The 17,402-nt window shown below is 40.4% G+C and overlaps 1 protein-coding gene across 4 annotated transcripts in view; it reads left to right on the top strand.

The window, feature by feature from the left end:
• SLC7A14 (solute carrier family 7 member 14) overlaps positions 1-17,402 on the top strand; it is a 162,474-nt gene that overhangs the window by 128,776 nt on the left and 16,296 nt on the right. For all 4 annotated transcript variants that reach the window (XM_056565166.1, XM_056565167.1, XM_056565168.1 and 1 more), the window contains exons 3-5: positions 1,868-2,104; positions 6,529-6,746; positions 12,791-12,937. In XM_056565166.1, coding sequence (XP_056421141.1) covers positions 1,868-2,104; positions 6,529-6,746; positions 12,791-12,937 — 602 coding nt within the window. The remainder of the gene's footprint in view (positions 1-1,867; positions 2,105-6,528; positions 6,747-12,790; positions 12,938-17,402) is intronic.

The following is a 17,402-nucleotide window of genomic DNA, read 5'->3' as shown; positions in this document are numbered from 1 at the left end:
CCTCTGTATACCCTTGTCTATCATTTATCTCCACTCTCTGTATACCCCTGTCCATCTTTCACCTCCACTCTCTGTATACCCCTGTCCATCTTTCACCTTCACTCTCTATATACCCCTGTCCATCTTTAACCTCCACTCTCTGTATACCCCTGTCCATCTTTTACCTCCACTCTCTGTAAACCTTTGTCCATCTTTAACCTCCACTCTCTGTATACCCGTCTATTGTTTATGTCCATTCTCCGTATATCCCATCTTTCACTTTCACTCTCTGTATATCCCTGTCCATCTTTCACTTTCACTCTCTGTATACCCCTGTCCATCTTTCACCTCCACTCTCTGTATACCCCTGTCTATCATTTATCTCCACTCTCTGTATACCCCTGTCCATCTTTCACTTCCACCCTCTGTATACCCTTGTCTATCATTTATCTCCACTCTCTGTATACCCCTGTCCATCTTTCACTTCCACCCTCTGTATACCCTTGTCTATCATTTATCTCCACTCTCTGTATACCCCTGTCCATCTTTCACCTCCACTCTCTGTATACCCCTGTCCATCTTTCACCTTCACTCTCTATATACCCCTGTCCATCTTTAACCTCCACTCTCTGTATACCCCTGTCCATCTTTTACCTCCACTCTCTGTAAACCTTTGTCCATCTTTAACCTCCACTCTCTGTATACCCGTCTATTGTTTATGTCCATTCTCCGTATATCCCATCTTTCACTTTCACTCTCTGTATATCCCTGTCCATCTTTCACTTTCACTCTCTGTATACCCCTGTCCATCTTTCACCTCCACTCTCTGTATACCCCTGTCTATCATTTATCTCCACTCTCTGTATACCCCTGTCCATCTTTCACTTCCACCCTCTGTATACCCTTGTCTATCATTTATCTCCACTCTCTGTATACCCCTGTCCATCTTTCACTTCCACCCTCTGTATACCCTTGTCTATCATTTATCTCCACTCTCTGTATACCCCTGTCCATCTTTCACCTCCACTCTCTGTATACCCCTGTCCATCTTTCACTTTCACTCTCTGTATACCCCTGTCCATCTTTCACCTCCACTCTCTGTATACCCCTGTCTATCATTTATCACCACTCTCTGTATACCCCTGTCCATCTTTCACTTCCACTCTCTGTATACCCCTGTCCATCTTTCACTTCCACTCTCTGTATACCCCTGTCCATCTTTCACTTCCACTCTCTGTATAATCCTGTCCATCTTTCACCTCCACCCTCTGTATACCCCTGTCCATCTTTCACTTCCACTCTCTGTATACCCCTGTCTATCATTTATCTCCACTCTCTGTATAATCCTGTCCATCTTTCACCTCCACCCTCTGTATACCTCTGTCCGTGTAAGAAACGTACTATGTCTTATTACATAAAAGACTTTCTTTTTTGCCATTTTACCTTTTGCTTTTGAGTGTTCCAAAGGGCTGGAAAACAAACACTTTTTTTTATTAAACAAAACAATTTAAATGTGTGTATGCTGTTTGTATAACTGACATTTTTGTGTTATTACTGGAATAGCTCTGAAAGCATTCATTTCTAATGCATGAGCTGTTCAATCTTTTTCTACTCCAGAATTCGGTGACTCCTGATCCTCACCAATAGCCTTGTAACCCTTGTCAAGATTTTTTCCTTATCCTAATTTATCAACAATTGTATCCTGGGCCTAGTAGATTATTTACATAAACAGAAGTCAGTTATGTTATGAAACCAGAGATCAGTGCCGCCAATAGATTGTGCGGTCCATAACCACTGGGCCCCATCAATAACTGGGGGACCCTTCACCCCACTCCTTACAGTTTAAGAAAGGTTCTAGTATAATGTATTCTCTCTTTTTTGTTCACAGGGGTGTGTTATGCTGAATTTGGAGTTCGAGTTCCCAAAACGACAGGATCTGCTTACACATACAGTTATGTCACTGTTGGTGAATTTGTGGCATTCTTCATTGGCTGGAACTTAATCCTAGAATATCTCATTGGTACAGCAGCAGGAGCAAGCGCCCTAAGTAGCATGTTTGACTCCCTTGCCAATCACACTATCAGCCACTGGATGATTGAGAGTGTGGGGACTCTAAACGGATTAGGTAAGGATTTTGTTGTAAACGTAATAGGCTTTGATGATGAAACCTGACTATTGCCAAATTACTATTCTTCCATTATAAGACATTAAAAGGGCATTTTTCCCTACCGTCTGCATTCTATAAATTGTGCAGCATAATACTTGCTTGACTTACATTGCAGGTCGAGTATAGTGTACTCATTATTCTTAACAGGGGAAGGTTAGTTTTCATGTTAAAAGGGAATATTTCTTCAGAAAACGACCTATTGTCTAAATCAAGTTTTATGTTAAGCATTTTTTTTTTATACATTTTGGTGATGTTTTTCTAGCTTTCCATTTTACTATCTATTATTTAAATAATCTTTAAATCTTTCCGTTTTCAATTTCAAAGCCTAAAATATTGCTGAGAGTTCCTGTTCTGTAAGGATAAGGAGAAGACTACTGGAAAGGGATCTGTACAGAATTACAGTAAAAGGGGACACTAGTAGATATGGAAAACAGTAGGGACTCAGCCTCCCCCTCCCCTGTAGAATGACCTCTGCATAGATCACAAAGGTCACAGAGAATGCTTACTGCATTAAAGAATTGGGTCTGGACATGTACATTGTGTCTATGTCCATGGGACTTACCGTAGAGCATATCACTAAATGCTACTAAAAACAGCTCAGGCAAGAAGGCTGCCCCTATAATAATGAATTACAATAAAAATTAAATAAACAAAATCCAATCAGAGAAATCGCAAAAAAAGACATAATAGACATAAAATATGTTCTTACTATAATTAGAAGATGGTTGAAACGTATCCAAGATAAAACCATTATATTAGGGCAGATTAACTAAGCAAAAAGAGACTAGAATTCAGGAGCAAATTGTGCATGTTGTGTTGCCTATGCATTTAGATGCATTTTCCACCTCACTAATAAAATTATAATGTTAATCTTAATTTATATAGCACCAACTTATTCTGTAGCATTACAATACAAATGATACATGTATACATAAAATCAGACATTACATAGTAACAAACAAATTAACAATTCAGGCAATTCTGAATTGGTGGTATCATGCACACTCACCATCACTAGTCATAAAGAACCATTTGTTTCATTCCAGCACAGCTACATTTATGCGTTTCATTACTCTACTAGGTCACGTGATCACCAGTCTGACCCACAAAAAGATACAGTGCTCAGTGTGTCAGAAGAAAGTCAAGTCTTGGGTCAGCTGACTTTCTTTGAACTACAAGATGACAACATCACCTATCAGATCTCACCTGCTAGCTCATTGACTCCTCCCTTCTCCACCCAGCTCAGTATACTACTGCTATCTCTATGGGATCAGGATATATAGTAGATATACACCTCTCCTGAGGCTGTGTTCACACATTGGCCCTCATTTACTAAGAGTGTTGTGTAGGTTTCTTTGTCAGTTTTAATTCCCTACAATTCATTTTCCACGGTATTTACTAAGGTTTCTCTACATTTTCCACTTTCCCTACACTTTGCTTTTTTTACACATGTTCTGATCTGTAGGGTTTTCCTCAGCTCAAATCCACCACATTTTATGTGGAAACCTTAGTAAATATGTCGTTTTTTTGTGAAAATGTCAGGGACACGCCCCTTTAGGAGATCACGCCCCGTTCCCTGCCGGTCACGCCCCTTTTTCAGGTTTTCTTAGCAAAATGGAGAGTAAGTCGAGGTTTTTTCAATTCAATTCAAAATCTGGCACAGACAGGATTTCTGGCGCAATGCGACAGAATCTGCCGCACAACCCGACGAAACATGTCGGCTTTGCAACAGTAAATGAGGGCCATTGTGTTTCCTGTTGTTTCTTTTCTGTCTCTACTGTAATTTTCTCAAAATTATGGCAAAAAAGATGCTATTTTACGATTAGGGTAAAAAAATTTAATTTTTACTGCGATTTTTGAAAATTACAACAGAAACAACCAAAATGCAGTATAAATGTGTGAAAAAGGAGAAACATTTTAACAGTCCCTGCTGTTGTACGTACATTCTATGGCGTGCTACCCCAATAGCTTAGTGAGTTATGCAACGTGTTACAGGAGCAGGGCTCCAGTTCTATCTGGACTCTCTGCTCCTGTACTGTATAGAGGTGCAGGGCCTCTGCTGCAGGCTGTGTGCGATGACGTCATTTCATGACACGCTGCCGGCATGAGTCAAGTGGGGTCCAAGTCTCAACACAGGGGCACAGAGAAGGTTCCGTAAGTGGGATTTTCATATCTGCTGGGGGCTTATACTTAATTGGAAGAGATTACCTACCTAATGTGTGTGTGGGTGGGGGGGGGGTGCTACTACTTACCCTACTGAGGAAATGTATTTAATGAGGGGATTATCTATCTATTGGAGTATTCTACCTAATAGAGAAATTATCTAACTACAGAAACTATTTTTAAAAATCGCAACAGGGACAACCAAAATGCAGTAAAAATGCGTGAAAAAGGAGAAAGGTTTTAACAGGCAAAGACAGCATAAAGACTTTAAATCCTCAACTTTTGACAAGTCGATCAGACATATCAAAAGTTGTTGGTCGCGCCAGGTTTAATTCCTGAGACCCGCTGCGATCTTGAGTTTTCAGCTGGGGAAGTGGTTGGTATTGCACTTCGCTCCCTGCCAGAGCGTGAGATCTGTACATTTCTCTGCATAGAAGTCTATACAGAGAAATGTACAGAAATGGATCTTTAAATGTTAAGCTATAAGTAAAATAGGTTTAGACAGGACCTGTGGTCAACCCCCAAAAATGTAGATTTTACGAAATTAAGTTCATGCTCATCTGACTGATTCCCTTAGTATTTCCAAAAACTATAAATCCACATGGCTCCGGTACGGATGATCGTATCAGGAAACTATAAAAAGGTGTGTGATCAGGGCACCCTAGGCTATGTAATGATGCAATTTCCTAATTATTGGATTGACCACAGGTCCTCTTAAAATAACATAAATTATTTAAGCATCTTTTATGAATGCATTGTATTTGTTTTTATTGTATGTTTTTTATTTATTCTGTTAAGGCTTTATGACATCACTTAAAAAGAGTATTTTACTGGGTGGTGTCAGAGAACAGATCAAGTCAGTGTTATGTGAGGCTGCCTATGCTTGTTTGCACTTTATTGTAGTAAAGTCAAGAAGATTTGTGCACAGTGGTGAGCACCACATATCCTTTTTTTGCTGGAATATTACAGATATAGATATACAGTGGCTGGGTCAGCCTGCCATTGCATGGACTTCAGTCAATTATGGTCACAGAAGATTTATTTGCTCAAGAAGTTTCCATGTACTTGACCTCTGTGTAGTTTATGGCATAGATTTATCACTGGAAAACTTCAGGTAGAACCTGTATGTTATTTCTAAAATAATATAGCCACGTTGCAATATAAATGTGTTAACGTTTCTGTATTAGGCTGCATTCACACCTTGATTTCAGCCTACGGTTGCCGGATCTGTCTGGGGGAGGGGGAAAACCGGGCGCTCCCGTACCCCAGCCGGACCGGCGCTGAAATCCATTCACTTTAATAAGCTGACCGGAGTCAAATGGTGACTCCAATCGGCTATTTTTTGACCCATATCCGGTTTTGTGACTGGACCTAAAACCGTAGTATACTACGGTTTTAGGTCTGGTTAGGAAACCACATCTTTCTGTCAGATTAACATTCAGATACTGTAGTATTTGTGGGAGGTAGGAATCCCGGCACGGGTCTCCTAAGCCTTCCCGTGAGGTGACGACTTCGGCGCTGCAGCGCTACACCGGCGGGGTGAAATAGCAGTCGGAGAGGGTATAGAGGATGGTGATAGCTTTTTATTGTATAATCATAAAAAGAATCAGTGTGTTGGACAACGCGTTTCGGAGGGGCTCCCTCCTTCGTCAGGTCCGCATGCGGACCTGACGAAGGAGGAAGCCCCTCCGAAATGCGTTGTCCAACGAAGCACTGATTCTTTTTATGATTATACAATAAAAAGCTATCAACATCCTCTATACCCTGTCTGTCTTTTTTTCTCCCCTACATACTAAGATTAACATTCAGAGCTTCTCTGAATCTTTCACCCTCCTGTTATGTCACCGGTGACATGATAGTGGATGAATGCAATAAAAACATATATTAGAAGCTGACAAAATGCTTGCATGACGTATCTAATAGCAGAGTCTGTGTCTAAATGTGCACATTAAAGCACAGACTATGAAACATGCACTTCAGGAATAAAAAGCCGACTATCTGCTAAAGGCCTGAATCACCAATGTATTACTCACCCCGGTAACTCATAATCAGACATTCTCCTCTGGCATAACCATTCCTCACCATCTGATCGAATAGCGCACAGCAGTCTACAGAGCATCATATTTTATTTCTGTCATTATATTGTCATATGGTATAACACTGTACACATTGCATATTCCAATTGTAATATTTGATTCTTCATTGTTCTTTCATTCCAGGCAAAGGTGAAGAATCTTATCCAGACCTTCTTGCTCTGGTGATCGCAGTTATTGTAACAATAATAGTTGCCCTGGGTGTAAAGAATTCTGTTGGATTTAATAATGTTCTGAATGTCCTTAACTTGGCCGTGTGGGTCTTTATCATGATTGCTGGCCTTTTTTTCGTCAGTGGAAAGAATTGGTCAGAAGGGAATTTTCTACCCTATGGATGGTCAGGGGTAGGTGACTTCAAATCATTTTTTTTGTTATTTATGCATCTGTAGAAAAAAAAACATCTGCCCTATTGATTTGAAAGCTATTTATTGGGCTTATCTGTAACTATCTACTATCTGCACGTGTGTAGAATTCCCTAATATACAGTATCCTACTGTATCTGAATTTATTAGCACATTGGTTATAGGAATATAAGCCAATTTAATTTTTATTTAAACATTCTCACCTAAAGCAACAAGAGAACTCAGCACCACATATGCTCACTGAGTCCCGGTATATAGTCACCTACTTCAGCTGAACTCCTAGTGTAGTCCCAAGATGCCATACCAAGGTGCTCATGTCCCGGTAATATTCCAAGTGATAAGCAAACCTCAGCAGAGAGACAGACGACAATGGAGCACTCACCGGTTATCTTTTGACATCAGGAAAACTTTTTTATTCCAAAATAAAGTACAGCAAACAGGAAAGTGGACTGGTGTAGTGGAGTGGAGTTTCGGGTGATGGACCTTGTCGCACACGTATCAGGCCTCTTCGACAGACCATGTCACGCACATACGTTTTGTCAGGCCCTTGAGGGACCTGACAAAGCGTATGTGTGCGACACGGTCCGTGGTCTGGAACTTACCCCGCTACACCAGTCTGTTTTGCTGTTTGCTGTACCTTATGTTGTTGGAATAAAGACGTTTTCCTGGTGTCAAAAGACACCTGGTGAGTGCTCCATTGTCGCCTGTCTCTGCTGAGTTCTTTTTTTTTTTATGTTTTTCTGTTATCTACTCTCATTAAGTTCACACTTGCAGAATCACATTCGAGGATCCTGTCACACATATTTTTTGTTAACATTTTTATTTCCTGCTTGTAAAAAAAACACCATAAATTTAAAGTGTTTTTCATTGCATATAATGTGGCATTTTTATGGTGTAATTCATTACATTTGTAACATGCATTTTTTGCTGGTGTATTTCAAGTCCTATAGAGAAGGTTATAGGAAAAAATGCCTGAAAAAAGCCATACCTAATGCATGCTACATTTACTACAAAAACATAGTTTTTTGTAGTTTCATATTCTCTCATAGACTTTAATAAAATATTTGACTACATAAAAACATGAATTGAAAAGTCCATGAAAAACACAACAAAAAATAAAATTTTCACAAAGAAACCACTCATAAAGTTGTACCCAAACTGCGAGGGCAGTTGCCCTGGGTACAAAGTTTATAGGGCCACAAAATATTGCTCCTAAGAATGTAAAGTGAGTGACAATGCGTACAGGATATCCAGAGTTAAAAGGTCCCGGCTCCTGTACGTTCCCGGCTCCTGTACGTACATTCTATGAGTGCTACTCCCATAACTTAGTGTGTTATGTAACGTATGTACAGATGTACAGATTCAGGGCTCCAGTTCTATCTAGACTCCCTGCTTCTGTACTGTATAGGGCTTCTTCTGCAGGCTGTACGCAATGATGTAATTTAATTACATACACCCTGCATAAGTCAGATGGGGTCCAAGTCTCAACTGCTAGCTACTGGGGGCTTCTACCTACCTGGGGAATTATCTACCAACAAAGGGACTCTATCTAATGGGTCAGGGAGTATTTACCTACTGGGGGCATCTACCTAATGGGGGAATTATCTACCTACTGCAGGCTTCTACGTAATATAGAAGAAAATTATTTATCTCCTGGGTTCATTTACCTAATGGGGGGAATTATCTACCTACTTTGGTCATTTAGCTAATGGGGAGGGTTATCTATCTAGTAGGAGCTTCTACTTATTTGGGGGTAATTATCTACATACTAGGGGCTTCTGCCTAATTGTGGGAGAGGAATTATCTACCTACTGGAGGCATCTACTTAATGAGGGGATTAGGTACCTACTGGGGGGATTAGGTACCTAATAAGGGGAATTTTCTACCTACTGGGATAATCTACTTAATGAGGGGAAATTACCTACCTTCAAGGGGCATCTACCTAACCATGGAAAAATTACCTACCTACTTGAGCCAACTATCTAATGGGGGGGGATTACTTACCTACTTTACCTACTAGGGGCATCATTTAATTGTGTTGTGAAATACCAAAGATATTTGTGTGGTAGATTCTGCAGTTCAAAGAGGTCTTCATGACAGGTAAGCTAAGCAAAGGAGAAAATGAAAGAGAACAACTCCAAGAAGGCACCACCTGTGAGTCACTGGATGTAACTGCACTGTAATCATTTATACGGTCTGCTGAGTCTGTACAGTGGGAATCAAAAGTTTGGGCACCCCAGGTAAAAAAAATGTATTAATGTGCATAAAGAAGCCAAGGAAAGATGGAAAAATCTCCAAAAGGCATCAAATTACAGATCAGACATTCTTATAATATGTCAGCAAAAGTTAGATTTTATTTCCATCATTTACACTTTCAAAATAACAGAAAACAAAAAAATGGCGTCTGCAAAAGTTTGGGCACTGTGCAGAATTTATAGCATGCACTGCCCCCTTTGCAAAGCTGAGACCTGCCAGTGTCATGGATTGTTCTCAATCATCATCTGGGAAGACCAGGTGATGTCAATCTCAAAGGTTTTAAATGCCCACACTCATCTGACCTTGCCCCAACAATCAGCACCATGGGTTCTTCTAAGAAGTTGTCTAGAAATCTGAAACTGAAAATAGTTGACGCTCACAAAGCTGGAGAAGGCTATACAAAATGTTTTCAGAGGTCAATATCCTCTGTTCGGAATGTAATTAAGAAATGGCAGTCATCAGGAACAGATGAGGTTAAAGCAAAATCTGGAAGACCAAGAAAAATATCAGACATAACAGCTCGCAGGATTGTGAGAAAAACAATTCAAAACCCACGTTTGACTGCACAATCCCTCCAGAAAGATCTGGCAGACACTGGAGTTGTGGTACACTATTCTACTATAAAGAGATACTTGTACAAATATAGTCTTCATGGAAGAGTCATCAGAAGAAAACCTCTTCTACGTCCTCACCACAAAAATCAGCATATGAACTTTGCAAATGAACATATAGACAAGCCTGATGCATTTTGGAAACAAGTTCTATGGACCGATGAGGTTAAAATTGAACTTTTTTGCCAGAATGAGCAAAGGTACGTTTGGAGAAGAAGGGGAACAGAATTTAATGAAAAGAACCTCTGTCCAACTGTTAAGCATGGAGGTGGATCAATCATGCTTTGGGGTTGTATTGCAGCCAGTGGCACAGGGAACATCTCACGAGTAGAAGCAAAAATGGATTCAATAAAATTTCAGCAAATTTTGGATGCTAACTTGATGCCATATGTGAAAAAGCTGAAGTTAAAGAGAGGATGGCTTCTACAAATGCATAATGATCCTAAACACACCTCGAAATCCACGGGATTACATCAAGAGGCGTAAACTGAAGGTTTTGCCATGGCCTTCACAATCTCCTGACCTCAACATAATTGAAAATCTATGGATAGACCTTAAAAGAGCAGTGCGTGACAGACAGCCCAGAAATCTCAAAGAACTGGAAGACTTTTGTAAGGAAGAATGGGCAAAGATACCTCAAAAAGAATTGAAAGACTCTTGGCTGGCTACAAAAAGCGTTTACAAGCTTTGATACTTGCCAAAGGGGCAGTACAAGATATTAACTCTGCAGGGTGCCGAAACGTTTGCAGACGCCATTTTTTTGTTTCCTGTAATTTTTTAAAGTGTAAATGATGGAAATAAAATCTAACTTTTGTTGACAAATTATAAGAATGTCTAATCTGTAATTTGATGCCTTTTGGAGATTTTTCCATCTTTCCTTGGCTTCTTTATGCACATTAATACAATTTTTTCCTGGAGTGCCCAAACTTTTGATTCCCACTGTATAGAGCTGGGTTCAGAACTATATGGGGAAATCGATCTGTATCAGTGTTTATTTATTCAGCATTAGTATGGTGGTATTATCCCTATGTGGTGGTAATAGTAGTGGCCATAGTGTGGCAGTATTATAGTGGTCTGTGTATAGTGGTTTTTATTTCATAACAGTATGATGGCTTTATTTAGTTTCTGCAGTAGTAATATATCATCCTAGTGTTGAGGTAATATAAATTTTTTTAAACCCCTGCATGCGCCCCGTACACTACATGCAATACATACACTCTATGCATCACCACCAGGAAGATTAATTTGTAGAAGAGCCAAATGTGGCATGGGGGAAGGTCTCGCATTCAGACTAGTTCTGAAGTAAAATCTAAAAATGGAAATATTTAAGTAAAGTATTATAGATACCTCTTACATCTTGAACCTTCAATAGTCAACTATAGATGTGAAGGCTAGGCAGCACCTGCTCATATATAGTTGTGGATAACCAGTAAGAGGTCAAATGGATATCACACAGCACATTTTTTACCCAACGCGTTTCACTGGACTGTCTATTAACAGTCAGCTCATCAGGGATATACCGGTGATCCAGAAATACAGCATTAGTTGTGTGGATAGTTGATGATGGCCTGCGACCCAATAAAAAGGATATAATTGGTGCTTGAGTGACGGTATAATCTATTCTGATTGTAGAAGACCCAAAAATGAGATAGAGGTAAGTATGAGGGCTAAGATTAAACAAAGGAGTTGGTTATGTGTGTATCACTTTTCCACAATGTGGTTAGGGGATTACCTGTATTTATTGTTGCCAGGCAAATCAGGAGGCATGTAGCATTGTTGCCAAGGTCCTGAAGAAGTATGCCATTTAGATAGAGAGAGCCTAGAAAACATATCGTGTGGTTGCATGATTTCGGTACATGAGGTATCCCAAGGTGAGATGTATACAAGACAGGAGGGGTATTTACCTGATCCCATACAGTCAATTGGATGATCAGTAAGAATGCCCTAGTCTTCTCAATGTTGATAATGTGTTGTATGCACCAAATAGTGGACCTATAAGATATATATATATATATATATATATTTATATATATATATATATATATATATATATATATATATATATATATATATACACAGTCATGGCTGTAAATGTTTGCACCCCTGACATTTTTCAAGAAAATGAAGTATTTCTCACATTTCTCATTTCTCACAGTTAACCCCCCCCCCCCCCCCCCCCCATCCCCAGCTGAGTACAAGGGGTATATACTTGAGCAAGTGGGGATTGAGATTGGTTGGAGTTCTCTTGTTGGTGGGGGTACGGTTCTGGAACCTCCTCTGCCTCTGCCCCTCCACCCCCCCCCCCCCCAGACCTCACAGTTCTGACATTGCCTGAGATTATACCATCACTCACACTCAAGCACCAATTATATCCTTTTTATTGGGTCTGCAGGCAATCATCAACTATCCACACAACTAATGCTGTACATTGTATCTTTATGTATGGGTTATTTATGCCCTTGGAGTATTTCTGGATTATATCCCTGATGAGCTGACTATTAATAGACAGTCCAGCGAAACGTGTTGGATAAAAGTATATTACCGGTATTGCTTTTGAGATACTCTTGCACATCAGTTGATTAATTCTATGCTATACCACTGATAATGTGCTCGACAACTGTGTCTTTCTCAAGTATCATACTGTGTGTAATACTGTATTTTGTAGACACTAACTACCTCACTGTCTTTATCATAATATGATGGGCCCCCTGTATATGTAATCAATAGTTTTGATCTACCGACAAAACCTCCCTTAGCATCAAGGACATACAAGAGGTTCCAGTGCAGGTTCCTGTCACAAGGACAGGTGACCTGCAGTTACTAGGCAGGCTCTATTGTTTAGGGAGGGTAAGAGTAGGGTCTTTTTACAATGACCAACTCATACCTCCGAGCTTTGTTTATCAACAGTTTATGATCTACCGTGTATATATAATATAACTTTTGATATATATAACTTTTTGATATATATATTCGTGTTATTCACTGTCTATGTAGAGCATGGATCACCACCTTTGCATATACCAAGATGTGCTTTCACAATAAATGAGCATTGGAAAAATATGTTGTTTTCTTGAATTCTGGTATAAACTTGACGTATTTTTCAAATATAATTGGATCAGTAACGTCCTTAACAGTTACACCTATGCTTAATTCCTGTAGGTCCTGAAAGGTGCAGCCACTTGCTTTTATGCATTCATAGGGTTTGACATCATAGCTACTACAGGGGAAGAAGCCAAAAGTCCCAATACTTCTATTCCATATGCTATAACTGCTTCTTTGGTCACCTGTCTAACAGCATATGTGTCCGTAAGTGGTCCTGACTTCCATTTCATGTTTCTGTAACTGGCAAAAGGTTTATGATTTTATGTAAATAACTTAAAGGAGAACTAAGAGATGTAATGTTATCGAGTTATTACAATACTTTTCAAATTTCTGTTGTGGTTTATCACATGTACAATGTTTGCTGTGGATTTGATGTTATCTAAATCAATGCATAGCATAAAATCTTTAGCAAACATTGTATGTGTGAACGTATCCTTAAAGTTAAACAGATTTTTAAATGACTTCTATTTAAAAATCTTAACCCTTCTAGTACTTATCAGCTGCTGTATGTTCAAGAGGAAGTTCTTTTCTTTTTGAATTTCCTTTCTGTCTGACCACAGTGATCTCTGCTGACACCTATGTCCATGTCAGGAACTGTTTAGAGTAGAAGCAAATCCCCATAGCAAACCTATCCTGCTTCGGACAGTTCCTAAAATGGACAGGGGTGTCAGCAGAGAGCACTGTGGTCATACAGAAAGGAATTCAAAAAGAAAAGAACTTCCTGTGGAGCATACAGCAGCTGATAAGTACTGGAATGATTAAGATTTTTAAATAGAAGTAATTTACAAATCTTGTTTTGTAATTTACAAAATGGTTTTCTAGTGGAGTACCCCTGTAAAGTAGGGTCACATATGCCATATTTTGCTGTGTAATTTCTGCAGCTGATTTTGTTACCCATTGACTTTAATGAATAAAAAAAATATGCAGCAGGAAATATGCAGCAAAATACGGCCGTGTGACCCTACCCTTAAACTCTAGTGTCATAAGGACATACTGTGTCATAAATGCACTCACATAGGTACCAGTTAAGTTGGCCAGATGTGGGGATTATTGTAAATGAACCAAGTGATTTAACACTAGTTACTTTATTCCTACTGGTTCCCACTAAGATTTAGCTGTCAGCGCTTATCATTAAGGCCTCGTTCACATCTCTCTTCAGGTTTTCTGTTGTTCTGCTCAGTCATATGAGCAGAACAATGAAAATGTTGGATCTGCTGCATGCCAGACACTGACGGCACCCAACAGATCCCATTGACATAAATTAAAGGGGTATTCCAGGCAAAAACTTTTTTTTATATATCAACTGGCTCCGGAAAGTTAAACAGATTTGTAAATTATAAAGAAAAAGGAGGGTACCAAAAGCCTCTAGACTAAAACCATAAATGGTACATGATGATAAAATTGTAAAGAAATAGAGTCGGACTGTGCTTCACTTTAAATGATGGACAACATTTTATATAAAATAATTACCAATAAGACATAAATGTCAAAATAATATAAATAATATAAATCAAATACATAAATATCTCCTTCCACAGGGCCCTTGTGGGGAGGTAATAATATAGTAATAATATAATTTAATAGTTTAAAATCCGCATGTATGGTATATTCTTCCGCTAATCCAGTATTGTGTAAACCAGCATAGTTCACTTTTTATAAAGTGCACTCCATGATCATAAAATTTGAAACAGTTCATATAGTAGTATAGTTACCAACTCCCATAGATGATGTGGTTGTATGGCTGGACGTCCGAGAGGCAGATGGCAAGTGCTGTGGAGGCTATGTCCAGCGCTTGCCAGTTGCCACAGGCCTAGGAGAAGTCACCGGTCACGGAGTAACTCCGGAGATGGAAGCACACTCGGAGACAGATGGATCTACTCCGTGGACAAAGCAAAGCCTCGTGGAGGATCTCTCGGCATCTGGTGGTGCAGCTAGTGAAATACAGCCAGGTGTAAAAGCAGCGAATAGCGGAGCCTGGCAGGAGTGGTATCGGAAGTAGCGGTTAGTGGATTGCGGTGGTCATGTGGTTATAGTCTCTTTCTCTAGGCACATTTCAGGGTACTTTGTAAACGACCCTTTCCTTAGTAGAGATATATAGATTACAAAGTACCCTGAAACGCGTCTAGAGAAAGAGACTATAACCGCATGACCACCGCAATCCACTAACCGTTACTTCCTACCTCCGATACCACTCCTGCCAAGCTACGCTATTCGCTGCTTTTACACCTGGCTGTATTTCACTTGCTGCACCACCAGACGCCGAAAGATCCTCCACGAGGCTTTGCTTTGTCCCCGGAGTAGATCCATCTGTCTCCGAGTGTGCTTCCATCTCCGGAGTTACTCCGTGATCGGTGACTTCTCCTAGGCCTGTGGCAACGGGGCCCGTCACCGCAAGCGCATGCCAGCGCTGGACATAGCCTCCACAGCACTTGCCATCTGCCTCTCGGACGTCCAGCCATACAACCACATCATCTGTGGGAGTTGGTAACTATACTACTATATGAACTGTTTCAAATTTTACGATCACGGAGTGCACTTTATAAAAAGTGAACTATGCCGGTTTACACAAAATTGGATTAGCGGAAGAATATACCATACATGCGGATTTTAAACTATTAAATTATCTTATTACTATACTATTACCTCCCCACAAGGGCCCTGTGGAAGGAGATATTTATGTATTTGATTTATATTATTTATATTATTTTTACATTTATGTCTTATTGGTAATTATTTTCTATTAAATTTTGTCCATCATTTAAAGTGAAGCACAGTCCGACTCTATTTCTTTACAATTTTATCATCATGTACCATTTATGGTATTAGTCTAGAGGCTTTTGGTACCCTCCTTTTTCTTTATAAACCACTTTATAATTGTATTTTTTGGTGTAAATACTTTCCATATAGCCTCGACTAATTTATTTTGTGAGCTGCACATACCACAATTTTTTCTAGATTTGTAAATTACTTCTATTAAAAAATCTTAATCCTTCCAATAGTTATTAGCTTCTGAAGTTGAGTTGTTGTTTTCTGTCTAACTGCTCTCAGATGACTCACGTCCCGGGAGCTGTGCAGTTCCTATGGGGATATTCTCCCATCATGCACAGCTCCCGTGACGTGACATCATCATTGAGCAGTTAGACAGAAAACTTCAGAAGCTAATAACTATTGGAAGGATTAAGATTTTTTAATAGAAGTAATTTACAAATCTGTTTAACTTTCCAGAGCCAGTTGATATATATAAAAAAGTTTTTGCCTGGAATACCCCTTTAAGTTGCTTAGGTTTCTGACATGGTGATCAGCAGTTTATTAGTAAAATTTGCGCTACATGCAGTGCCATTTTATCCAGTATTATTTCTGAAATCTGTGATAGAGGTACCTAACTGCAACATTTTTCTCATGTGGAAAAAGTAAATACATTATACTGAAAATATTTTTTATTTAAGATAATATATTGGATTGCTACTCTAGCTAGACATTGGCTGTTCTTCAAATGTGACAACACAGGTCACAGATTATACTGATAGTAGCTACACATATCAAATATTATATTAAAAAGAAATAATTCAAACTGTATTTAACAATCCTCACTCTGCACCTAGCAGTGTTTTCCCATTAAATACCATGATTTTGCATGCTGAAAACGCCCCCCTCAACTTATACTCGAGCGAACTCTCCGCCTGTCAATCCCTTCTCAGTGGTCTTCAATCTGCGGACCTCCAGAGGTTGCAAAACTACAACTCCCAGCATGCCCGGACAGCCATTGGCTGTCCGGGCATGCTGGGAGTTGTAGTTTTGAAACCCCTGGAGGTCCGCAGGTTGAAGACCACTGCGGCCTTCGTCATCATCCAGACCCCCCCTTTAGTTTTCTACTCACCTCCCCTCGGTGGGAAAAAGGGTGAGCTGGTCTGGGCCTGCCCTGGACTAGTGACGTTGCCTTGACGACGACGCACAGGGACGTTCATGCACAGCCTCCCTGCGCATGAACGTCCCTGTGCGTCGTCATCAAGGCAACGTCACTAGTCCGGGGCAGGCCCGGAGCAGAGAAGAGGGCCCCCCGGTGAAAATGGACAGCCCGGAACGACTAACCCTCCCCACCGGACGGTCCCTGCAGCATAGATTGCCCAGACCAGCTCACCCTTCCTTCCCACCGAGGGGAGGTGAGTAGAGAACTAAAGGGGGGGGTCTGGATGATGACGAAGGCCGCAGTGGTCTTCAACCTGCGGACCTCCAGATGTTTCAAAACTACAACTCCCAGCATGCCCGGACAGCCGATGGCTGTCCAGGCATGCTGGGAGTTGTAGTTTTGCAACATCTGGAGGTCCGCAGGTTGAAAACCACTGATCAAGGGATTGACAGGCGGTGATGATGAAGGGGGGTTGGATGATGGCGGTGGTCTGGATGATGACGAAGGCCGCAGTGGTCTTCAACTTGCGGACCTCCAGAGGTTTCAAAACTACAACTCCCAGCATGCCCGGACAGCCGATGGCTGTCCGGGCATGCTGGGAGTTGTAGTTTTGCAACGTCTGGAGGTCCGCAGGTTGAAGACCACTGATGAAGGGATTGACAGGTGGTGATGATGAAGGGGGGGGGGGGGATGATGACATGGGGGAATGATGTATTTCCCACCCTAGGCTTATAGTCGAGTCAATAACTTTTCCTGGGTTTT

Source organism: Hyla sarda, chromosome 3, assembly GCF_029499605.1.
Source record: "Hyla sarda isolate aHylSar1 chromosome 3, aHylSar1.hap1, whole genome shotgun sequence".
In the NCBI taxonomy this organism is placed as follows: Eukaryota; Metazoa; Chordata; class Amphibia; order Anura; family Hylidae; genus Hyla; species Hyla sarda.
This window is presented reverse-complemented; position numbering and strand designations above follow the sequence as displayed.